The sequence below is a fragment of the Sardina pilchardus genome, chromosome 3, assembly GCF_963854185.1.
Source record: "Sardina pilchardus chromosome 3, fSarPil1.1, whole genome shotgun sequence".
Classification (NCBI taxonomy): domain Eukaryota; kingdom Metazoa; phylum Chordata; class Actinopteri; order Clupeiformes; family Clupeidae; genus Sardina; species Sardina pilchardus.
In genome coordinates this window covers 5,475,346-5,501,383 of record NC_084996.1, presented here as the reverse complement: position 1 = coordinate 5,501,383, position 26,038 = coordinate 5,475,346, and the positions used below count along the sequence as shown (strand labels likewise).

Here is a 26,038-nt window from a genome sequence, read left to right as displayed (position 1 = left end):
TAGGAATACAAGCCTCAGGAGTCTAGGTGGGACACTGACGGAGTGGGTGACTTGGCTCCTCCACATCTCTCTGAAGAGGTCTGAGCCAACGTGGCTGTCGCCCATCTCTGGGGCTGGACTGTTGTTTTCCAGCCCTGTGGCGCCGGGAGTATTCAACCATCGCAGACACCCAGCCATGACATCACCAAATCAAGCATCCTCTCGCTGATACTATGTAGCTACTGTTACGAATGGTGAGAAAAAAACACAACCCAAGCATGTTTTTGCATGGATAGAAGCATACGGTACTTTACAGTGTAATGGTTATTAATGTGTCCTCACAACTTAAAATCAAGTGATATCATCAGTCATGAGCTCCACCTCTGATTAGAATCGATACGTCCTCAGGACACTGAGGGGAAGGACATCAGATACAGCCATCGCAATCAGTTAATGAAGTGACCTTACATTACTCATATCAATCATGGAGAGCCCAAGTGAGTTGATGTGAGTGGCCAAAGAGTCTGGATGTGTAGACTCTCATGCCTCTCCCACCAATACACTGGTGACAAAGGCTTGTCATTCATTGCCAAACCTAATTCAGCTCATTTTGGATCAGCTGAACATGTTGTAATTTTGTGTTAATCACAAGCTGTTGAAAAGGGGTCGTGTAGACTTCTCATCATCATCATCTACAGAAACACATCACATGTACCTCACATTCCTATCAGAGTGTCAGCTGAATATGCCTTTGCAGTGTGAATATATAATGTGGTATTGAATATTTCTACACATGGGGACACTTTATGAAATGAAAATGAAAAAATGAAATTAGGCTACCCTAGCCTATTGAGCAGTTGAGCCCAGTTTTACCAGCGCACTTTAGTGGGAAAATTCTGAGAGAAACTCTGTGTAAATACAGGGCAAATGAGAGCAACGCGGGCCAATGGGCTGCCCGACTATCTCCACAGCATAAGATTTTTTCAAGGCATCGTCACCTCCTCGCTAAGGCGAACAGCAGTATAAATTCTTTTGGAAGAGTCTGGCCCATTCACCAAAGGATTTGCCGCGTAACAGATGAGCTGATAATTTGCAAAGAAGCATAACAAAAAAATTGTTCACCGAAAGAAGATGCCAAGAGACACGAAAAAAGTGATAATTTTCTCCTTATATGCACAGGTAAATAAACCACAAACAAGTGAACAGTCGGATTTAGCTAAAATTCGATATCAACGTCTTTCGTTTTGTGGTGATGATAGGGTGAATGTATGTATTTGGATCCTATAACGGTATGTGTATTTGTAGGTGGCATTGGGTGTCTTAGCATGGGCGCAGGTATGTCCATCACGGTGCCGTTGCCCTGACGAGCCACCGATGTGTGCGCGCGGAGTGCCATTGGTTCTCGATGACTGCGCGTGTTGTCTGGTCTGTGCGCGACAAGCAGGAGAGACTTGTTCCGAGCTCAACCCGTGTGACATCAGGAAGGGTCTCCGGTGTGATTATGGCGCGGGCGCGCACAAGAGGACCGGCGTATGTGAAGGTGAGGATGTTCCGGATACTTTTATCATTATACATCAGAACTCATATCGCATCGCGTAATTATAATGGATGTGTAAGCATCGAGGTATTCACGATAAATGATTCAAGACAAAGATGACATTATTTCAAAATATGCAAGTATGTTGTTTAAAAGAGTTAACATTGTAATTAAGAGTTATTAGTTCTTTGCTCATCATAAAAGGGAAGGGCATTTTTATTATATTTAATTTCCTTGCAGTGAACCAGTACATAACCTCCAGCCATTACCTGCAAAAATCCTGTCTGAATTATGAGTAGGCTACTGTGCATAGATTGATACTCTAACACTGAGATACTGTATGTCTTTTCCCCCACAGCCCACAAGGGAGATGTGTGTGTCCTTGATGGCGCCGTCTACCAGAATGGCGAGACGTTTTTCCCCAGCTGCAAATACCAGTGCACCTGCCGGGACGGTCAGATGGCCTGCGTGCCTCGCTGCAACCTGGACGTGATGCTGCCGGGTCCCGACTGCCCGTTCCCGCGGCGGGTCCAGGTGCCGGGCGAGTGCTGTGAGAAGTGGGTGTGTGATCCCCAGCTGGAGGCCAGCGCCCTCGGAGGCTTCGCCATGGCCGGTGAGCTGACCTCCTCGCTCCCTCTCCCTCTCCTTTTACGTCACTGTCACCAGAGTGAGAGACTCACTCTGTGTACTCTGGGGTAGAGCGTGGAGTGCTGTGTGTTGAGGAGTGCGTGTGACTGTGAGTGTGTGTGTGTGTGTGTGTGTGTGTTGTGGTGCGAGTGTGTGAACCATGACACGAGGATGTCCACAGTGTCGACACCTCTACCTGCAGACCTCTCTGGGCTCCCTTTGAGCCTAATTTGTTCGTAAAGCTGGTGAACACATCTTTGATTATGTCCGCACTGTTTGCCCAAGTACTAACCCGTCTGGTTCTGACTGGTCTTCTGCTTTGTCTGCGGCAGCCTACAGACAGGAGGACACGGTGGGCTTTGATGCTTGGGACCCCAGCGTGAACTGCATCGAGCAGACGACCGAATGGTCAGCCTGTTCTCGGACCTGTGGCATGGGGGTGTCCACCAGGGTCACCAACAAGAACCAGCGCTGTGAGATGGTCAAGCAGAACCGGCTGTGCATGGTCCGACCCTGCGACATGAAGACAGAGCCAACCGACGTGAAGGTAACGACAAACTAAATGACCCATTAAGGTCAATGAGTTTATATGATGATCATGAGTGATCCCTCATGTGCCATTCCATCTTACACTCTTAAAAAAGGGTTCTTTGGGTGCTATGTAGAACCATGCAGAACCATTAAGGGTTCCTTTGATGACCCCTTCAAAATGGTTTGAAGAACCATATATGAAGGGGTGCCATATATGAAGCATGCAATTGAACCATTTTTGGTTCTATCGCCCTTTTTTTCTAAGAGGGTAGAACAATATATATTTCATATACCTCAATAGGCCTATATTTCATATGCAGTAATATATTTATATGGAAAAGAGATATCTGAAATGGCTGGATATTAACAGTAAGGGAAAACAAAACACCAGACAGTGTAGACTCAGATATGAAAAGGAGTTTCCATCTTCAAAATGTCATAGCTTGAACTATACCAGAGAGAGTAAACAGTAATGAAGGATCTTTGACTACACCATCTCACAAAAAACACACATAGCACAATAATTGACATCTGATGCCATGTGTGCCAGCTTTCTTTAGTTTAGCAGGTCATACCAGAGTTGACTCTGAGCTCCTCTGTTGTGATTTCAGACAGAGGGCGCCTGCCTGAAGACCAAGAGGACCCCCAAGGCCGCCCACTTCTCCTTCAACAACTGCACCAGTGTCCAGGCCTACCGGCCGCGCTTCTGCGGCCTCTGCACCGACGGCCGCTGCTGCACGCCGCACAGCACCAAGACGGCGCAGGTGAAGTTCGCCTGCCCCAACGACCGGGTGATCAAGCGGCCCATGATGTTCATCAACACCTGCGCCTGCCACCACCACTGCCCCCGGGAAAACGCCATCTACCAGAGCGCCGACCTGACGCACAGCGGCAACCTGAGACTCTGAGCCTCAGATGCGGCGTGTCGTCAACATCATCTCTCTGAGCCCTTTGTGCTCCGTAGTGAACTAGGCTTGCTTTATTCTGTTTGCAACCTAAATTATACCAAAGGTTATTTTTTTAGTATACTTGATTAGAACAATAGAAAATCTGTTTGCTGCTATCCTCAGAGCTGTATCAGTACCAAGTACTGCACTTACTCTGACACCTAGATAGAGACACCCTTTGGATGTTCAAAGGGCCGTATAGTATGTGTATCTGAAGACTAAAGGTGGTAAACACCAGAGGATTCTGCCGGTGAAGGAACACAACCCTTATCTTCTGGTTAAAAGTCATAAACAGCGACCTTGGTGTTAAAGGTAGTGTCTCCGGGATCACCTAAAGTCAGTTTTACTATAATAATAATACTAATAATGATACATGTTTTTGGTGCAATAGACAGGGAGGCCACAAAGGCCCGATCTATTCGGCTGAATTCCTCACATGAGGGCGTTGTAGACGGGTGACCTCTCTCAGGCCCCCGGGGGCCACGTCTGCCCAGCACAGCTGTGAGGGGCCCATGCGACTGGGGAGGGCCAAAGGTAACGCTCACACCGCCGTGTGGATCTCCGCAGCTAGACGCGCCCTGGCCCCGCACGGCCGGGGAGAAGAGCTCCGACGTAAGCAAACAGATACGCTGTCTGGAAATCTGGGCCAAGAGTCAGACATCGTTTGAGTCATTTGACAGTAAAAAAACACACACATATGTTTGAAGGTGCTGTGCGTGTTTATGAAAGCGTAGGAAGTAGGTGGTGTTGTGAAACCCCTTTGCCTCAGATTCCTCCTATTTGATTTATGAAGGACAGAGGACAGTATCTGTATATATGTGCTCTAAAGTTAGCCTTTGCATGTATGAAATGCATAATGTTTATATAATCTATTGTTTGTTATATATATATATATATATATAAGTATTGTAAATAGCAATATACAGTATTTGCTTTTCTTTTTATGTATTTACATTATGTATTGTGTTTGACTAAGCTTTTCCAGTGTTCCTAATAATCAGTGTCTCACTGATTAACAATGTGGTAATAAATATGTATTTTTCTATACGTAGAAGTCTCATTTCCTCTGTTATGAAGAAAGCACATTTTATTAGGAACAGACACAGACACAGTGCAACTGTCATAAACTGAGGAGGATGCACTTCCCTGGACATCAAGGCTGGGTTCACACGACCAGGCCAAATCCACTTCACGTATTCGCTTCACATATCTGATGATATCCACTGAACAGTGACATGAAATCAGACTTTTTGTATTCAATTTGGGCCACATGTTGTCTAAATACAAAACAGGTCTGATGGTTTGCAATGTGACATGCAGTATGAACAGTTACTGTATATCAGACTTTTACGTTCTTGATCGACATTAGTCAGAATTTTACACTGGCGGAATTCCAAATATTTCACTGTAGTACAGTACTAGAGAAGTTGGGGGAAGGCTCTCTGATGTGTGTTACTATATCACTCGATGGAAATGAAGTCAGTCAGCCAGGTGGGTTGGTCATGAGCTGTGCGTGTGAATGTTTGTTTGTTGTTGTTGCACATGGGTCTATCACCAGTCCTCACTGTGGTAGAAATCTGATATTGGGCACATTTAATAAGAACAATGTGAACATCCACACGAAAAATCGGATTTGAGCAAAAAATCTGGATTGTGGTTCAAATTTGCGGTGTGAACCTCGCCTTCCCGTGCATGCAGTGAACGTCATCAATGTTCATGTTGACGGGTTTCGTCTCCTTCCCAACAATTGGGACCATGCATCAATGACGCACGTCTTTCAGCGGGCACAAATGTGCCTGAAGGAGCACACCACTTGCTTTATAAAGTGTCAGTGGGATGCACACTTGAGTTTGAGCTGAGGCTTTGAGTCTGAGAACTCAATAGCTCCACCATGTGGATGGAAAAAGGAACTTGAGTTGAAATACTAGTCTATGTGGGTCTGGCTGGTCAGGCTACTAGTCTATGGGATCAGTGTGACAGCATAGATAGGCGATTGATGAATGAATGGTGGTGAACAAGCTTGGATATCATTAAATAATCAATATACAGTGTAGTTTATTAAATCTAATGAAGCTGTTGGGAAAGTATAGTTACTGTATTAACATAATAATAAATGACCCCTTAACCCCTACAGATTTCTTAATGTTAATGGCCGGGTTTCCCAAAATCGTTAAGAAGCTCTTAAGTCCTAAGAACTTCTTAGGAGCGTTCTTAGAACATTCTTACAACGCTCCTAAGAAGTTCTTAGCACTTAAGAGCTTCTTAACAATTTTGGGAAACCCGGCCAATGTTATGAAGGTGATATGGATTGTCATAAAGTGCTTATATGCCCATATGTCTGTCTGTCCATTTACAGATTGTTATTCCGGCAACTTTCCTTGGACAGACAGAAAAAAATATAAAACTTTTGTAAATTGATTAAAACGAGAGTGAAGTGGTACCACACAATGCATTATCTGCAAAATAATAATAGATCTTACTCTGTAATTTATCAATAATAACAACAAAATAACACAACCTTCTCTGATAGTGGAATATTGTGATGTGTGGCCTCTCTCAGAAGCATTCTCTCTCCGTGTGTTTCAAATTTGATTGACATCTCAAATAAGTGCCATTCAAAAGTATGCTATAGCCCCCCAGTGATTAATCTCTTGTCGCCTGTTTTGTTTTGCCTGATGGCCACAAGATGGCGTAGGAGAGAAACAGAATTTTCAGCTGGGCACACCTGGGTCACATTAGTTCTTGCGCCAACAGCCATCTGGTTTGAATGCAACTAGTCTGCTTGAAAAGGAGCTGGACTAAACACATAAATTCAAAATTGTTAAATTCTGCTGACTTTCAAAACAAATCATCATCATTCTGTTTCCAATCATGCTCATCAGTCATGTTAACGCGCAGGACATCAGAGCCATATTCTCTTACTAGCAGCTGAAGTCAAATTTCAGAGACCTCGAAAAATATGAAACATCTGAAAGCAAATAACATTTTCCAGTTGAATTGCTTGTATGTGTCTCTCCTAATATCATGTTGGACCTCAAGGCACTTCACAAAGAAACCCAACAAGGAGCTGCATCTGATTCAGTAAGGTTTACCACAGAACGCCGTCCTGTTCCCAGACTTAATGGATTTTCCTTCACAGCACAGTATTGTAAATCACCAACCCTATTAAATCAAGGATTCAAAGCACAGCCCATGAGAACTGTATTCTAATTTTTTTGGAAATCTTTTGCGCAAATGAAGCAAAACTGACGTACAAAAGAGTTTAAACTTTATTGTTATGAATTTCATGTTGAGCATAAATAAAGAGTATCACACAGGTGCAATGGACTGAGAAGTCGATGTTAAAACGGCTTCATGGTCACAGCTGTGTCTAGTACTGAGCTCCACACAGCGGCGACAGAGGGCTCCCATTCCCAGAGCCAGTCATCATCACCACCACCACAGACACAACACAAACAACGCCACATCCTCAACTCACTAATGAAGCCCTACAGACCAGTCCATTCATGCGTATGAATCATTACACGATAGGGGGGGAAATGATATGTTTACATAAGGGGGGGTTAGCCATTCAAAGAATAATAAATATGGAAGCTTGTATAAAAATATACACCTAACCATTAGGGATGGGGGGGGGGTGGATTTGGGGGGGTGGGGGTCAGGGGTCAATAGTGCAGGGGTGCAGTGGTTTTTCAGATTTCACTCTCGTATGTGTGCAGGTACGTTTTGAGGGACAGGATCTCCTGGTAGGAGCGGGTGGTGCGGCGGTAGAAGTCCAGGCCCGTCAGGATCTCCACGTCACGCACGCGGGCCGTGTGAGACTTCATCATCTCCTCCACCCACTTGGCCTCGTCGTCCGCACTCTGAGGAGGAGGAGGAGGAGGAAGGACATTTCAAGATTTTTTTCAAGGCATTTTCATTTTATGTGGGCACTATGTAATCCGAAAGGACATTCTACCAACTGGATGACAAGCTGTTTTTGACATCTGAAGAGTCAATAACACTGACAGATCCAAAAACAAAAACTATCCACCTTGAGACAAACCTGAAAAACAGACTCAACGGAAGATGCAGAAAAGGAAAATGTGCATCCAGTCTCCATGTCTACCGTCTATTCTACTTCTACATACTACCATGACGATTATGTGTACTGACCATGTGCCTGTACGGTGTACGCAGATATGAGAGGAGTGTGAGAGGGAGAGGATACTCACGTTACAGCTTTCATCATTGTCAGCACGGTGAGGTAGGATGAAGGCGAAAACACTGAGTGGACCGTCACATGAGTCCAGCGTGTGTGTGTAGTCCAGACAGCTCGTCACCACGATGAAGAAGTGGGTAGGGATTGGTATCGAGCCACTCACGTATCTGTAAAAACACACACACACACACACACACACACACACACACACACACACACACACACACACACACACACACACACAAACACATGCCTCACATGATACAACTATCACAGCAATTAAAGAAACACTATGCTATGCAATTTGAGGCTCGCTTTTATCAGCAACTAGTTTTGGCATAATATTATTTACATTCATTTCAATGGTTTATATGGGCAGACATACACATATCCTTCCCGCCAGTCAATGCAGTTCAATGTTCCGGGCTGGGGCACATGCAATCATGATAGAAAATCTTCCACAGCACAACATTGCTGACTATATTGCCAAAAGACACCATTTAGCAAGTTAGCAAGCTTCTAACAGTGCCAATAATGATCAGGGTGGGGTTTGCAGCATTTGACGTGCCCTTTTAGGGAGCTAGCTCGCTAAGACCAAAACTCACATAGTGTGTCTTTAAGTTCAAGAGAGATAGGCATAACATAGATATATTAAAAATATATGGTTTGCCATGTTGTCTCACTCACTGTTTCATCTTCTCTGCTGTATCTCTGAGACCATCGTAGTCATAGTCAAAGATGGGACCGCTGACGACGTTCACTCCATTTCGCTCACTGGCGTATCTCTTCACCAGGGCCTTCTGGAAGTACGTCCAAATCCCTGAGAAAAAAAAACACGAATCAAATGAGGGTGATCAGTAACACAAAGTAAAAAGAAAACTCAGGATAAACAGTAAATATAAACATCCTATTCATATGATTTGGGGAATGTCTTCTTTTAGGGGAGTCCTAGGACCTGCTGTGAGATTCACACAGAGGAGCTCCCCTCTCCCTCCCTCCCTCCCTCCCTCCCATGGAGGCCTATGGAGTGTCTGAGGCCACCCACCAGGGATATGATCAGAAGCAGGTGGACCACCGGAGCACTTTGGGTTTGGGATCGTATGTGTGCGCTTAACCCACTTTACTCCCCCTACCCATTCGCGAGGAAGCCAGCAAACACCAAAAGTGACCCGTTTGCCATCTGACGAGATACCACAGACCACTAACTACTACCACTTGCTACAGTGAGATAAACAGAGCTAGTCAAGCACAGACAGAGTCAGTAATTCACAGAAATATTTTTAATACATGAGGACAAAGACATATGCTTAGATATATTTTCTACTGTTTTTCCCGTGCCGCACAATTTAAGGTGAAAGCTACGCCAAACCCTAATCGCTTCAAAGAAGGCTGACAAAAAGCATTTCCCATAAATCACTTTCACAGAGAATAAATAGACCGAAATTCTAAATTATGCTGATATGATCAAGATATGTTCTGACATAAAACAGGCCTGGGGTATTGTCCAGAAACTTAACTCTCCTGTGAGTTGTGTTCACAGTCAGTGGTGTATTAAGAACATTGTAGGCCTTGCCATGATTGAATTACATACAGAGAGCAACCTACTTATCCTATAAGTTGGTCAACATGCTCAAGAGAAGCTATGTTCTTTGTATGTCTTTGGACTAGGTAAATGTATATTGACACACAGACAGCTGTGAAAATACCAACATACTTAGACTTGCGCATATGTAAACACATGAAAGGACACACACATACAGGTAATATATGTGCAAATACTCACTTGTGTCCTCCTCACATACGCAACTAGACAGAATCACACAAAAATATACATATCTCTCCGGTATCAAAGGTAACCTGGTAACCTGACCATATGCAATGTTCAACTATAACTCATATCTTGACCATTCCCCTAAATTCTATTCTCAGTAGTATATTACTTGACTTGTACAGCCGTGGCCTACTGGTTAGGGCTTCACCGGAGGGTTGCCAGTTCCCCTGATCCCCAACCAGCAGGGAAAATGTGGGTGGGGGAAGTGGTTGAGCACTGCTCTCCCATGCCCACATCTGCGGCTGAAGTGCCCTTGAGCGAGGCACCTAACTCCTCACTGTTCCCCGCCCGCCACCGTATCAAGGCAGCCCACTGCTCCGGGTTAGTGTGTGCTGCACCTCACTGTGAGCTGTGTGTGTTTTCTAATTCACCGATGGGATAAATACAGAGACCAAATTCCTTGTATTCACAGGTATACCTGGCTGAGATTTAGAATTTCTTACTTTTCATGACATAAAAAAAAAAACAAATTGATCAATAAAAATAAAGCTGAAATTTGAAAACTGAATCGACTTACTTTTGAACGCTGGGTACATGGGCACCGTGTTGGTGATGAGAACTGCATCGGATCTGGCATCCTGCGTCGAGGCCAATTCTGTCAATCAGAGGTTCATAAAATGAGACCAAACACAGGCCTCCGTCTGTGCAGAGGAAAGCAGATGTCTGCTGCTGTGTTGTGTTGTGTCAGCACGGGTGGAAGTGGACTCACGGGGGGGATAGAGGAAACCGTAGGAGAGTTGCTTGTCTGCCCGGTAGGCTGTGCAGGACTGACTGTACGCTGGCGGGACGCGGGCATCGGGCCGGACGCAGTTACTCAGAGCATCTGGTAGAGTGGTCACATCAACCTGAGCAAACACGACACACCATCCCATGAACAGAAAACACTATACACTCTTAGCAAAAAGGCGCTATATTGCGCTATATTGCATGCTTCATATAGCACCCCTAAATGGTTCTTTTAACCATTTTAAAATAGGAACCCCTAAGGGTTCTTTGAAGACTGCATGGTTCTATATAGCACTTTTTTTAAGAGTGCAGGTCTGCTGGTAAGAATCCATAGGCCTCCCTATGAGGCCTGCTATAACCAGTGCTGTGATGCTCAATCCAAAACTAGTTAAACAGAGAACAGAGTGGCTATTTCTTCATAATTTGTGTGAACATATTTTTTAAACATCAGGAGAATCTGGAGAATGTTGTTATGCGGCTTAAAGTGGTGCCTTTTTTTTTTTTTTTTGCCGTGTGCCGACAGGCTTTGTCGCCATCTATCAAGGCTGTGAGGAAAAACGAGCCTGTCACTAACAATCAGGGCTGAAAAAATCCTGAATCAACATCATACTGCAGCGATTATACATCGGGCCTGTTTTATTTCAAAAGGTTGGAGAAGACCGAGAAGCAGGAGAGCTGCGTCATCCACTCCATAAAATAGGCGAGCTCGGCTGAGGCTGCCAGCTAGACGATTAGAATAATTACGGAACCACTCTTGGTTCCATCAAGGCTGAGCCTTTTGGTATTACGTTACTCTAGTCTCTGGGGCACTGAGGTACCTGTTTGGGTACAGTGTAGGAAGTCCACAAAGGCATGGATAGGGCTTCGCTGTAAGCACTGATATAGTCACTGTGGTGCAGGATGCCGTATTTCGTTTGAAACATCACTGCTGGTCGACCATGAGGCAGGTTCTTGTTGTCTGTATGACAGAGAGAGAGAGAGAGAGAGAGAGAGAGAAAGAGAGAGAAAGAATGACAGAATGTGTGAGAGAAAGAGAGAAAGAGAGCCAGGAAGAGAGATGAAGTGACAAAGTGAGTGACAAAGAGAAACAGAGAGAGACAGACATGAGGTGAGTGACTGAGTGTCCAATCAGGACATAAGTTACACTGCTTCTAGAATGCTCTGTCACTACAGTCAAATGATGGTGTTTCTGAAAGGTCTTTACCATCCATAGCTTGCCTCACTCGTTGGTTGAGCTCTTCCACTTTGTTCTGTAAGAGACAGAGCCACAGTGACTCCAGGTTATAGCCTCTTACAATGGCCAGTTTCAAAGCTCTCTGTCCCCTATTTTTTGAACGCAACTGGAAAAGATTAAAAGTGAAAATCTCTTGCAAGAGATCTACATCCCTGCAGAAGCAAGAGCATTTCAGAGACGAGAGAAGAGAAACTTCATTCACATCAAGCAGTTTCAGGAAATGTAAAGGATTTCTCAACAGCATCTGGATCAATACATACAGCCATACATACAGTTATACATACAGCATAAATGATCTCTATAGCTACACAATGGCACAGCAGTCAGAAACAAAATAATAAAAATCTGATGAATATGACTATCTACTGTACGTGTATAACATCTACAGTACAACATGCCCATACACTATAGGAGTGTTATACACTATTTCACATGTTATAATAATGCAATGACAACTCCTTCCTAAATAGCATTGTGTAGACTATGCATATTCATAAAGTCATGACAAAAGAAAGCCAATAAGGCATTACAGGGGTTAGACAAAATAATGGAAACACCATATTAAATAACATGCGGCCTCTATCATCGCCTCAAGTTACACTTCCTCCAGGTAGTTTTTCCTTTGGTACACCAGCATGACTTTAGACACAATTCCTCTCGACATGTTTAACAACTCGACTCGGCTTTTGTTACGGAGGCCCCGAGCCTCTTTGGAAGGAAGAAAGATCACACAATTTGAAATATACTTGATGATTGGTAGGAAGAGAAACATTGTGGTTATCACATCAAGTATAGGGTTGTCTGCAGTCCAAATAAATATACTTATACAACATACAATATACTTATTTATGTGTAAACGTTGCCAGAAATATAGGGTTTGAAATATCACCTGTTCCCTTTATCTATCTAACCCCTGCATCTGTATCATTAAATAACTCAATTGCCAGGGTTTATTGGGGCCAAATAGGGTGCTGACCTTGTCCTCACAGCTGCACCCTAAGTCGTCTGTGACCAGCCCCACAGGGCCGGATGGGGTGGGCTTGGACACCTCCTCAGGCATGGCGGCTTTGTGTGCAGGCAGCTTCAGCAGGTGGTTCAGACTGCCGTGGGTGCCGTTGTTCGGGGACGGCTTCAGGCCCAGCAGATCTGTGGAGAGGATAAGCAAATTTGATCAGCTTGTACCATCTCCACCCCAGACTCAAACTGCCCCCTCCCATGGTCATTGTTACGACACCCATGCACCCACTGCGAGCGTCCTGCAGTCTGTGCACTGGCCCTACGCTAGACTTGGACTAGGAACTTGCTGTATTTGCTGCACGTCCCTGCCCCCTTCTTGGAAGACGCAGACCACTTGGACTGAGTGGGAACCTATAGGCTAGTTGCACGAAAGGCCTCTCGGTGAGCTTGTTTGTTTCCTGTGGAGCCAGGTGTGTTTGAACCTGCCACTATTCTGAATGTAATTAGTGTCTACACGTCCTTCTCCATCGTAACATGCGATTCACCAGGTGAAAAACCCAACTGGGTCCGTGTAGACACTAATTACATTCAGCATAACGGCAGGTTCAAACACCTGGCGCCACAGGAAATAAACAAGCTCACCGAGAGCCTTTCGTGCAACTAGTCAATGGAGCTGTGTTCACGTGCTTTCCCCCAAAAAAAGGGCATGGTGCAAAGAAATGACAGTACACCTGCTGTGTGAATACCATAGACTGTATCAAAAAAGGCAAATTCATAGGTTTCATCAGGTCCCTTTCCACAGGTGTGTTAATCAAGGACCATTCAGTCTGCTTGATTGTATACACCTGTGGAAAGGGACCTGATGAAACCCATGAATAAAGAGGCTGCAGCTGGCAAGCTTGCTGTAGGGAAGCTGATTAGTGTCAATACCCACAACCTGGGCACCAGGGGGTGGGTATGAGAGCACCTGGACTTTTATGTAGCTGAGCTGATTACCTCACTCCTCCCTCATCTTTATGCACACCGACCAACACTACTTTGAGTAAATAAATGAACTCTATTTAAAGTTCATCGTGTAGCCTGCCTCTTTTTATGTTGCCGCCTAGCCGGTCATTCCAGTCGTGGTGTGATCAGCATCTCTGAGAAATGATGGATGATATGCAGCATGTTCTGAACTACACTTCTGCAAACAGTACTGCCACACATCTAAAGATAATGTATGTGATGTAAACATCTACAGCTCAATTGATCAGAAACATTTAGCTCTTATATAGCATGACGCAAAATGAACAAGTTCAACTTACCACACATGATATTGTAAAGCTCGATGTTCTCAAATGCCGGGACTTTAGTCTTAAAATTGAACGATGGTCCATAGCCTAAGAATATAGTCTGAGGGGAAAAAAGAAATATTGATTGAAGTAACCAGAGAGATCTCTCTCTAACGAGTCTTTAGTATGGTTGGGTTAATTCAGAATATTATGATGATGTACCTGCATACTGTTGATCTTGTTATCATAACCATGGTCACCATTAAATGGGCAAGGCCTTGATCCGTGGTTTTCAGATGTTTTTTTAGGTTTTCTGTACAAGAGAGTCAGACAATCACAAAAATGATACACATTCCCTATTATGCACCTATTGATATGACATGCTATTTTGCATCATCCAAACATGACATATCCTCATAGCCTGATGCAGAGTGGTAGACAGAACACAGTGGTGACACTCATAGGAGTCTGTGGGGAAAATGTCAGCACTTTTCCAGGCCAGTTTCTGAGTAAAGGAGACGGTGGAAGTTCCAAAAACTAGTCAGTAGGCAAAGGGTTACTAGATCCTGCTCTCCAGCATCCTGAAATACATCCCACCCTCTTGCTGGATAACCATACAGCACAGGGTTTCAGGCGTACATGAACCATGTGATTGCATCAAAGAGTGTCTCAACTCTCTCTCTCTCTCTCTTTCTCTCTCTCTCTCTCTCTCTGGCTCTGGCCTGGTGATATACACCTTTGCCTGTAGTAAAGCCTACTAGGCAAAAAGAAACATCTGCTCTAATGGACTGCTCTCATGTCAAAGGCAATCAATATGCTGCCTTGTGTCCTACAAAATGGTTCAAAAGAGATAGAAAGATTTAGATAAGGCTCTTAATATTCCAGACCCTGTGACTATGAAATATACCTAACTATGAGCTGATAGCCGTGCTGTCTCGGAGTCAAATAACTTTATCTGTCATTATAGATAAACCAAAAATAAACAACCAATGGCAACCTATTTTCCAAAGAAAGAACATTTCCAATTTGACTGCTTTGGAAAATCAATAGTATACTGTATATGCTATGACTATAGTAGAACTACATGAATACTTCACTGATCAGTTCAACTTATAATAGTTTTGTATTCTTGGGGAATACTTGTGCCTGACACTAAGGTGTTACCCACATGTCTCAGCTCTATTAGAACAATATGTCAACCACACATTTAAACGTATTTCTTTATAAAGACCTAGACGTGCCGTGTCACATTTGTTTATTTCTAATTAATGAAACCCGTGTTAACTTCCTACCGACATGTCTCCACTCAAATGCTGTGGCTAGTGGTTAGTAATAACTGCAATATCATTTCAATTGCCGCGTCAATGCCAAAACACATATTCACACTGGTTTATTTCTCACAGAGAATGCTTCTCTAAATTGCCTTTTGGCCAGGGGAGGTTGAACAGCAGTGATATGCAGCCAACAGATCATCATTAGACAGTCATGCAGACACTGAAAACATCTCAAAAATCCAACCAAGTGAAAAGCGTTCTGTCTGCGTTTTTATGAAGGATTCATTCGGTTTCACACTCAGTGACCCTCACACTAGACAGCTCCACACAGCCACATGTGGCGTCTGCTAATCACCTAGCAGGCCTTGGGGAGCAGTCAACAACACAAAAAGGCTTTGGATTCAAAACCAGAGGACTGATCCCTGCTGAAACCATCAGCCTGGTGTGAAGTCTCTCTCTCTCTCTCTCTCTTTCTCGCTCTCTCTCAGTCTCTCCCTTCCTCCATCTCTCTCTCTCTCTCTCTCTCTCTCTCTGTCTCTCAGACTCTCTCTCTCTCTCTGTCTCACTCTCCTCACTCTCCTCTCTCTCTCCTCTCTCTGTCTCTCTCTCTCAGAGAGCAGTCAGTTCACAGCTCCCATGGTGCCAGCGATTAGATGGTCTTATATCTTGGCAGGCTGAAGCTAAAAGACCTCTTTCATTTAGTTCTGCGGTTGACTCCAATGAGGAGCTGGGGTGGGGTGGAGTGGAGTGGGGGGGCATAGGAAACTGGACGTTGCCTCTCTTTACCACACACACACACATTCTATGCAACACACATACACAAACACACACATACACATACACAAACACACACACACACACTCCGATGATGTTTTCAGTGGCTTCACTCATCAGTCAGGCGATGGCATGACCTCATGGATTTACTTTAAGGCCATGGCAGTTTCACAGGCAGAACGAACGCGGTGGGTTTGTTGGTCTCCAAACACATGTACTGTCTCTGCTAAAATCCAGCGCCTCTGGCCGTTTTCCCTCAAAACAAACGTTATTTAACTTCCTCTCCAAGAGCCAACCTTTCTAAATTCAAACGAAACGCAAGACAAAATCTTGCTAAACCACAGGTTTGGACAGTGCCAAAGTGTAAACTTCAGATGAACATGCACTTACATGTGTAAAAAAAAAAAAAAAAATGAAATGATGTTTCGAGGGTTAGTGTTAACGAAAGGACACAGACAATGAAACCTCACTTTGCAACGTGCCATTTTCTCTCCACCATCAGATGGATCTCCTCAATGCGGCGGTTGTTGGCGTAGTGCAGCCTCTTGGGCAGATGCTGCTTCAGGTATGGCTTAAAGTGCTGGTTTGGCTTCTTGCACTGAGGAAGGTAAGAAGAACACACATGCTGTTTTACACCCATCTCAGCATGGTCCCTCTCTGTGCTGAGGATATTAAAGAAACCTAATTACAGCAGTAATACAATAACGCATGCTGAAAACACCAGAGGAGGGGTCGATAGGACTTACGGTGAGATTGGCCACCACTGCTTTCGCATCATCTGAAGAATGCAAAAACAAAACAATATAACAGTGAGAGGTCTTGGATTGCAAAATAAAAAGAATGAGATTTACAATGATACTCCTTTTAGGTGTTATTTACTGACAGTAGGTCAGTGAGTCCGTCCAGTCGTCCTGTATCACTTACATTTGGCGTTGTTTGGGTTCCTGGCACGGATCCTGCCCAAAGATCCCGGTATGAGGAAAATGTCATCCACATTTGTCATGTACGTGCTGAGGAATTCCTTTTTGTCACAGTGGGCCTCTTCCATTCCTGAATAGAACAAAATCTCATATCAACCTCGTACAGACTGGTGCACTGCTACAGAATAAGACCATCACAGAGTAACTCCCTGGGATATAATGTCTCTGGTAAAGAGGATTGTGCTGTTTAATCCACCACAATGTTCATTCGGCAGCAATAATAACAATCAAGTCAGCTGTGAACAAGCTCTAGTCAACTGCAGTACCATGATCTCCCACTAGGATGATGTTGACACATCGATGGAGCTTCATCTGTTTCAGACCCTCCATCAAGTGGCCCACCACTTTATCCAGGTCCTTCAGAGCAATGCTCAGCTGAACAACACAAAGCCATGAGTCAGTCATGTCGAAAAGTACTGGCAACACTATGGAAACTTCAATTATGCTAGCTATGCCTCCAACTTACATTAGTGCTCTGAGGTCCCAGTCTGTGTCCGTACACATCAGGGTGCTCATTATGCATTGCATACACGTAGGGCCTGTGACCACAGGAAGAAATATTGTACCAAAGAATATCACAACCATACAGTCACTCTAATTTCAGGAGGACGTGAGGAAAAATGCACAGAAATCTAAAAAATAAAAGCGTAAAGGGTGTGCAGCTGAAAGATTTCTATAGTCCATGTAGCAATGCTGAATCTAGAGGGTGAGTGAACGTACAGTATTTTAACTATATACTGTATTGCTGATAGAGTTGCCATTACAGTAGTGTTTAGGCAGGAAGCAGTATGGGTAGGTGGGGGATGCAATACAGACCTCTCCGCATCAGGAAGGTTCAGCCACTGCAGAATGGTCAAAATCCTCCTTTCCAATGGGATGGACCTGTTGGTGAAAACACACAAGAGTCAATAATGCAATAGTGTTGAAACATGGCCCAAACTCACACCAATCATTTGGAGATGTCACTTAAACTATCATTCTTAGTTGGTAAAATGAAGCATTAACCACATCATTTGTGGTCAAATTTGAATTCTTAGTAAAAAAACATCACACGATTCTTTAAGGTGAGTTTTGAGTATGATACAAGCAGCAGATCAGACACAGACGGCACTAAAAGTAAGAGAACCAAAGATGATTAAGAGGATGTCTTCTGGAAGCTATTGCCCATCCAGAACATAGGCAGTCTTCATGTAGTCAAATGAGGTAGTACACTATTATGACCAGACATGACAGCAAAATAAAATTGGGTACCATAGACATAGCAATGATAAGAAACTCCATGATCATTATCAGAGAGGTGCATCCCAAGGGTCCAAAACTTTCAATGTGGTACTTTGCAATAATAATGTAATACATTTTAAAACTGTGTCCTCAAGATCCAGATTAGGATGATTACCAATGATTACCTAGACTGACTTTCACCATGCTAAGCTCAATCTTTAGATTGAACATTAGTCTGGGGAGTCTGCTTTATTTCTACAGCACAAGAGGCGTTATCAATGGGCATAGTTTAAAAGACTCTGTACACTTTTGGATAGTCCCTCAACCAATCAGACCAACGATCCGTGTGCGCCTTTTGGATAAGCTAGTTTGTGATTGGACCCAGAAGATGTGGACAGATAGCAGGAGAGATAGATGTGCGGGTTTCCAGCCTTAGCTGCAGGGCTAAATCCAAATTGCCAGCACAATCAGGCAGGGTTTACCCAACCCAATGATTACCCTAATCCTCAAGACTTTACACATACAGGTGCATCTTCAAGATTAGAACATAGCGGAAAGGTCCATTGCCCTGCCCAGACAGAGAGATTAAATGCTCAGGAAACTATTGCTGTTATTTTGACTTAACTGGCTGATTAGAGCTCTTCTCGGAGCAGCATTTCTGTATTATAAATCATTTATTCTAATCTTTTTATCTTTTTATTTCCATGAGCTGTACAATATAATCATCAAGATTAGAATAATCAAGATCAAAACTCCAAAAAAGGCTTGAAATATTTCACTTTATGTCTTAACGACAGCAAGGATATTTCGAGATGCACCTGTATTGTGAAAGCCAATGCAATCCATTATTTTTCCATTCTAGTTCAGCTCTTCTCCATAATTGCTTTAATGTACAGTACTGTCATTGAACCAAGTCTCGACTCATAAGCGCAACAGCATCGGGAACTAGAATCAAAACAAGCAATTAGCTCATCAGTGTCTGGCTCAATGAGAGAAGGATTCAGAGGCAGGTAGGCTACCACAAAAGTGTCTGGCCGCCTAACACAATAAACACTCATAACCACTAAATCAGACATATTCACTGTTGAACATTATCTGTCATTGATGAGGATACCTCAGCCAAACCTACATCAATGCCACAGTCAAGAAATGGAAATCCTGTGAGACACATATTATACTGTCAAAGAGCAGAACACGATTTTGCAAATATTGACATATTGCTTCTCATTAACAGACAAATCCTGTCTTTTAGTAGTTACATAAAACTCATTAGTCCTTCAGTCCCCATGTAGAAAACTGTGGTACACTTGAAATGAAACCTTGAGGCACCAGGAGGGGGTAGCAAGTACAGTCATTTCCCTGAATTACATCTTACGCAACATACTGTGGAGGAACGGGAATTGTTTAGTTGTTCGGGACATAAAGAAAGCTGTGGTTCAGTCAAATCCTGTAATCGGGCCCAGGTGCAACTGGAAAGATTTATCAGGGGAATGACACTTTCTTCACACAATTTCAAAAATAATTCATACTGAGAGCAAAGCGCATGAGTCTACTGACGTGTGTATGGTTTCACGGCTAACAACCTGTTTGCTGCTGCCAAGTTGTGCACTAATCCTTATCTGTCAAATCGAATGTGACGAGGTAATCTAACTCTTCACAGACTGCTCAATCTGTTATGACTGTGGAAATAAAGACAGCCTTGCCTTGCCAATAAGATTGTTATCTGTGAAAACATTGCATTACAATGTAACGATTACAATATGATAGAAAATACTACCGCTAAAACCTCCGAAAAATCAACTCATGTCAAGCAACAACATCTATGCCAACCCCAGAAAGCTGCACACCAAGCAGAGGTAAACTTTTTTTTAAAAAAAACACAAACCTTGCATCATTGACATCATCACTGGGATCCACATTTGCATGTGTGTATGAGACTCGTTTTGACAAACTGCTGGCAAAACATGCCAGGGCAAGTCTCCCTACATCACAGCAGAGACAGACCACGAGAGAGGCGCAGCGCAGTGGGAAAAGGGGGGAAAAAGAGAGGGAGAGACTTCCATCTCAAAGGCCTCTATGTGTGTGTGAATGTGGGAGCCTTTGTGTTTGAGGTGAGGTTTATAGAGCCCAGAGTTGGCTCAAGGGCATGACCAAACAAGAACATGCACACGAGCCCCCCTCCCCCGAACCCCTCACATGAATTCAACCATACCGCAATTAAATCACAATTACTGTGCAAAATAACTCTTTTGTCTGCGGACAGCGCTACTTTGAAGGGTCCCACGCGCACTGACCCTCCACGAGCGCCGGTTGTGTGGACCCAAGCCCACCGCCGACGAAATGAGGTAGAACGTTATACATGCCGTTCAAATGAACGCCGCTTGCCGTTGTGTTTGGCACCTGATATTGTGGACTTACACGGGCCAGAAGAAGGTGCCAGCTTTCACTCCCTGTTTCTCCGCCGTGATCCAAATCTGGAGAAGAAGAGGAGCGAGTTAGAATGTGAATTAAGAGTTAATTTGTGGCAAATGTAAGCAAACTTACACTTAATATACCAGAGAAGACATTTAGATGACAGACTTTCTCGCTCATCATTTTACTGTTTCCATCTAACTCACACCCTAACATGACTGTTGTACCAAAAAATAATGCAATACAATTACCTATTGTTTCTTCATTTCAACCTTTTAGACCCTTTAGCAAAATTGTACATAATGACAGGTTTCAGACTATAAGTCCCTTGACAGCCTCAACCTCCCCTCGGGCATATGAATCTCTATGAGCGTTCTAATTACAAGCAGGCAGTGGTGATGCTCGTTCAGACTGGTCTGGGATGATGACTCAAAAGGACTGATTTCAAACTGTAGTCCATAGACCTCTAAGCAAATATAACCTTCAGGATAACTCTAAATGGCTCTCTCAGTTCCACACCTTGCTGGTGTGTACCAACTACACAATCAGGGAGCTTCAGGTGAAGACTCAATTAGTAAGAAATGTAAACTGTTAAATTGGTAGGGAGCTGCAGAGATTGAACTGCTCTGTTACTGTACTGTACACTTGCAGAGAAGACTGCGGCAATGTTGTCCTCCTACGCCGAACCCTGAATATCCTAAGTAACGCAGCAATGTTATGAAGTTTGGCCCTGTCTTTTTACAACCAGAAACACTTTTTGGTTGACACAAACAAACTCAAACAGTTTGTTTTTGAAGCAAGAGCGGTCACGCAGACTTAAAAAATGCTCCCTGTAAAAAGAGTGTTCCGTGAGTGTGGCATTTTTGAAAGAGGACAGCAAATATTGTTCAACAATAAGTCTTAACGCTCATGGTCTTTCAAATCAGATCTCTCAGCTTTGCTGCAGTGGGGCAAGAGTTCTAGGCTGCCTCCCCTGTCTGACATCTGCCTGACAGCGAGCTGAGACGCCTCTCCAGCTGTTGCGCTGATGGCTCCCAGATGGAAGGGAGCAGAAACTCCGCTTCTATTTTAAATGGATGAGGTCAGGGAGGAGGAGGAGGACAACAAGACCACTTTATAAGAACAGAGAAAACAACCGAAGCCAACGGTTGAGAGAGAGAGAGAGATAGAGATAGAGAGAGAGAGAGAGAGAGAGAGAGAGAGAGAGAGAGAGAGAGAGAGAGAGATAGAGAGAGAGAGAGGACTTACTGGCTGACCTCCCCACCAGCGGTGCTTCAGCTTCTCCTGACCGCGGATCGTGAAGGTGGCCTCAAAGGTGGGATCGTGCATCGAGTTGCCAACAATTCCATGAGACTCAGGATACAGACCCTGTAGACGAACAAGAGTCATCATGGGCCATCAACAAAGAACAAGGCTCCAACTCCATGCTATGTCTATGGTGTGTACTGTATGATGTTTATGGAGGTGGATGGCAATAAAAAAACAGAAGCAATTGAATCAGCAGAGAGATCAGTGCCAGTTCATACATACTGTTGCAATTGAGTAGAGGTTTGGGTAGGTTTTGGTCGGGTACACTGGTCTCATGTAGGGAGCGTGCGTACCACAGGTTCCTGTGAGTCACAAAGAAGACTACATGAGCGCTAAATCGGAACACAAGTTTGTATATTGAAGTTGTTTGCTTTAGCACGCAGTGACTTACTCAGCTTCTCGATGTAAGGGATCACTGCAGAACCTCTCTTCATGTACGAGGCCCGGAACCCATCCACAGACAACAGGATGAGAGGAGGGCGGACAAACCTTCATAAAGATCGCAACACACACACACACACACACACACACACACACACAAACACAAATCAATACAATTCAACTGACCACACACTAAAGTGTAGTACAGGATGAATATCTAACTATTCCAAAAATATACTGCTAACAGTTGAGCACAAGGTATGGATGTGCATTTCAAAGTGTGTCAAATAAAAAGGCATGCTAGAAGTGGAAGCATCTTTTGATGTCAGATGCTTTATCACCTATCAGCTATCCAGACTACAACTTTGCATTCACATACATATGGTAAGGTACATCCTGAAATTAAATCCTGCTAATTATTGATAACAATAGCCAGCAACCTCTGTTTTTCTAAAGGCAATGGCCTTCAGTGAAGTGATTTTATTGAGGTTTCCTGGTAGGCTATTATTTCTCTGTTCCCTTACATGCATACCCAGCATGCAATAAACATATATTTGCATGTCTTTGGTTATGCTGATGGATCCAATACAACTTCCTCTTCCTCTAAAGAGCTTCCTCTGACCTCCTTTGATATGCCAACATGTCACAAACGCACTGATGTGACCCAGGAAGTGACAATGTGACCCAGGGAGGTCGAGTGATGTTTCGCTATTATCATCCAGCTGTATCTGAATCAGCGGGGGCAGGGGGGATGGACACTCACCCAGCAGGACACTCCTGACTCTTGATCTCCTCACAGTCCTCCGTCAGCCACGGAACATCTCCTGAGATAGAAAATGAAAGACAGAGAGAGGGAGGGAGGGAGAGAGGGAGAGAAGGAGGGAGAGAGGGAGGAAGGGAATGAGAGATTAAGAAACTGCCCCCCACACTGCTCGGTGGTTGACAGTTCCACAGTGGCGCACTAGTGAGTCGGGCCCCACCTTTGCAGAGGCTTCTGTAGTTGGTGCAGCAGTCTCCTTTGGCCACGCAGTCCTCCGAGCAGTGGCAGGCGTGCTGGTCGTTACGCGTCTCCCCGCAACGCTCCTTGCTGCACCCGTAGCCACCATCTGACAAAACGCAGACAAAAAAAAAGGGAAATCAAAGACATCTTTAAATGAACCACCACGACTGCAAGATATTGCACTTGCTAACACCCTCCAACTCATGTGGCATTGCATAAATGTTACGATACTGTACGTCTCCGCTAATGTGTGAGAAAATACCCTTGTTAAAAGATTTGTTCAAACACCCCACAACTTAAACAGGGACCACCTACGTAGACCGTCGTACCTGTTTTCAAGCAATGCTCATCAAAGTCGGAGCAGCAGCTGTTGTATGTTTTGCATAGATTGTCACAGCGGCACTGTGGGGCTTCAGCCTCGACCAGTTCAAAGCACCTGCTTTTGCACGAGCCTGACAGGCTGGTCAGTGGGGAACTGGACTGAGCTGACCGAGAGCGAGAGAGAGAGAGAGAAAGAAAGGGGGAGAGAGAGAGACAGAGAGAGTGAGTGAGAGAGAGAGAGGGCAAGAGAAAGAGGGAGAGAGAGGGAAAGAGAGACAGAGAAAGAAAGGGGGAGAGAGGGAAAGAAACAGAGAGAAAGAGATGTAAACTGTTAACATCTGCTGGAGTCTCTAAAATACACATCAGATAATTGGGCAATAAGCCTTATAGCCCTTCAAGGCCAGTCAACAGAATCCCATAAATCAGCCCAGTGGTAACAAAGAATTCCTTGTGTGTTCACGAGAGACATCATGACATGACAACATAAAAACAGGGGTGATATGACAAGCGCAGTGGATTGGCCATGCAAGATGCAATTTGCAAGACTTCAAATGGAATGGCACTTCGTAAGGATCCATGGGCCTCTCTGGCCGGGCTCAATGTGCCTTTTCAGCTCAGGACACATCCATCTGTTAGTCATGTGCCAACAGTTTCAAATATGCGTTTACATTTAAGCCTAATTCATGCCCGCACGATTGGATATTTTTTAAACGAGAAGACTAGAAGATGTGGGTCCGAGAGCTGCGAAATGCTACCTGCACATCTTGTTATTGACTTAAGGTAGAGAGCTGAGTAAATATTTCCAGACATTTCATCAACAAGGCCAACCCTAAAGAGCAGCAGCACTGTTGTTCCATTCCAGCTCAGGGATGCTACAGCACGCACATCTGATGGACATGAGTCTTAAAATAAACATTTCACCGAATACGATAAGCTGCCCCTACAAAAACATTCTGTCCCATACATACAGAACCAATGGAATCGTGTGAAAACACCAACATGGGCTAAATTGAAATGGCAAAGGTTGTTAAAGATATTAATCAAAGAAATCAATAACAAGCAGCCAGCTTTTCTTGACATGTTTGGAATGGCATGGGTGAGTCTAGCTTTATGTACATAAACCTCTAACGGACACTGGCGCGTGTGCTTTCCAAGATACACTGCACTGAGCCTGGAACTGGAATGACTTTCCCCTCACACAAACATACAGCTTTCTTTTTCCTGGTCTAATGTAGAACCAGTATTTGATTTATTTTTGCAATGCATAAATGAGCTTAATGAACAAAAAAAGATAATAAACAGATGTCGCAGCATGGCCAATGCACACTGCAGGTAGCCAAACAGACTTACTGTATGAGCGAGAGTCATCGGATGCTTTGGACCTCCCTGAGCGGTTGACAACATAAGCATAGTAGATTCTGGGACCAGAGAGCACAATCAGGACATAAAAGACCTGCAAAGAGGGTGACAGTTGTAAATAAGAGGCATGTATAAGTAGTTTATGTTGGAGAACAAATGGTTTTCTAGACATTACAATAGAATAGAATAGAATAGAATAGAATAGAATAGAATAGAATAGAATAGAATAGAATAGAATAGAATAGAACAGAATATAATAGAATAGGGCAGCTCATGAAATGAGCTTTTCACTACCTTCCTTTTGGAGGAAAGGAACAGAAAGAAGCCGGGGCAGTCTTACACCAAGCTTATTAGGTCTTAAAACATTCATTTCAAACATCAAAGCATTTCCATTCTCTTTCTAAATACAATGAAACTTAGCTTAAATGGACCACCTAAATTAGGAAACCACAGTAAACGCAGCTTGGGCACTGATAACCTGCAGCAAAGTCTGCCAACACCAGATGGGTCCTCACATAGCCTATTGAAAAACCTATGCAGTAGCATACAGCACACTGTCATACAGTAGCCTCTAACCATCATGACATCCCATTGGGTTTACTGTGATGCAGCGACTCAACAGCGCTTCTGTCAAAGAAGTTCATGCACATCACATTCATTTGAAATGCAACCAATTTTGCTTGCAAATGAAGGTTATTTAACTAGTAGCCTAATTAAATCGTTAAATCGTTTCATTAACGTCTATCAATAGAAATGATAAGAAAATATCTCGACCGAAGGCGAATCGAAGCAAATTGCATCCAGTTAATCCAGAATTTTTTGCACATGGGTAGGCTACCCTATGTTATGCTACTTCTCAACTTTTCTTAATGAAAAAAGGTCAAACATTACACACAAAAGTAGTTGGAAGCGGTCTCGTTGATGCAAACTAATGCTTCGTGAACATGCACTAACCTCAAAGCATCACCCAGCAGTTTATAAAGCTTAAGTAAAAATAAAAACATGAATACAATGCATACATTATTTTAAACAGTCATATGAACTCATTTCCGGGATCTTACCGTACCCATTTGAGTGGTAACATGGTTAAATATTCAGCTGGACCACAAGAAAGAGTTCAGTGCTGCAGACTACCAACACACGTCCGCACCATGTTCACGTTACGGC

General features: G+C 43.8%; 2 protein-coding genes across 2 annotated transcripts; one reads left to right on the top strand and one right to left on the bottom strand.

The window, feature by feature from the left end:
* The first annotated feature begins 1,021 nt into the window (after positions 1–1,021).
* Positions 1,022–3,582, top strand: LOC134077647 (CCN family member 3-like). The gene is made up of 5 exons (XM_062533348.1): positions 1,022–1,158; positions 1,285–1,519; positions 1,875–2,129; positions 2,476–2,690; positions 3,286–3,582. Exons 1-5 carry the CDS (start codon positions 1,111–1,113, stop codon positions 3,580–3,582), a joined length of 1,050 nt encoding a protein of 349 aa, XP_062389332.1. The 5' UTR covers positions 1,022–1,110.
* Positions 3,583–6,872: 3,290 nt separating this feature from the next.
* On the bottom strand, positions 6,873–26,038 carry enpp2 (ectonucleotide pyrophosphatase/phosphodiesterase 2). Its single transcript, XM_062531044.1, has 25 exons — positions 25,938–26,038; positions 24,863–24,965; positions 23,521–23,676; positions 23,172–23,297; positions 22,955–23,015; positions 22,202–22,299; positions 22,033–22,112; positions 21,751–21,870; positions 20,509–20,564; positions 17,686–17,751; positions 17,336–17,408; positions 17,136–17,244; positions 16,814–16,939; positions 16,636–16,667; positions 16,360–16,487; positions 14,064–14,154; positions 13,875–13,962; positions 12,590–12,759; positions 11,584–11,629; positions 11,198–11,337; positions 10,363–10,498; positions 10,171–10,248; positions 8,510–8,642; positions 7,836–7,989; positions 6,873–7,484 (listed from the first exon to the last, which is right to left on the bottom strand). The coding sequence occupies exons 1-25, from the start codon at positions 25,953–25,955 to the stop codon at positions 7,314–7,316; spliced, it is 2,559 nt and encodes an 852-aa protein (XP_062387028.1). The 5' UTR covers positions 25,956–26,038; the 3' UTR covers positions 6,873–7,313.

Coding starts and splice junctions, on each gene's coding strand:
- enpp2 (XM_062531044.1), bottom strand. Junction 17,409..17,685: donor AACCTTCCTGATGCGGAGAG/GTCTGTATTGCA, acceptor CTGTGGTCACAG/GCCCTACGTGTATGCAATGC. Junction 8,643..10,170: donor CATGTACCCAGCGTTCAAAA/GTAAGTCGATTC, acceptor TTTTTTTCTCAG/GGATTTGGACGTACTTCCAG.
- LOC134077647 (XM_062533348.1), top strand. CDS start 1,111: ATGCCAAGAGACACGAAAAAAGTGATAATTTTCTCCTTATATGCACAG. Junction 1,159..1,284: donor TTTTCTCCTTATATGCACAG/GTAAATAAACCA, acceptor GTGTATTTGTAG/GTGGCATTGGGTGTCTTAGC. Junction 2,130..2,475: donor CGGAGGCTTCGCCATGGCCG/GTGAGCTGACCT, acceptor TGTCTGCGGCAG/CCTACAGACAGGAGGACACG.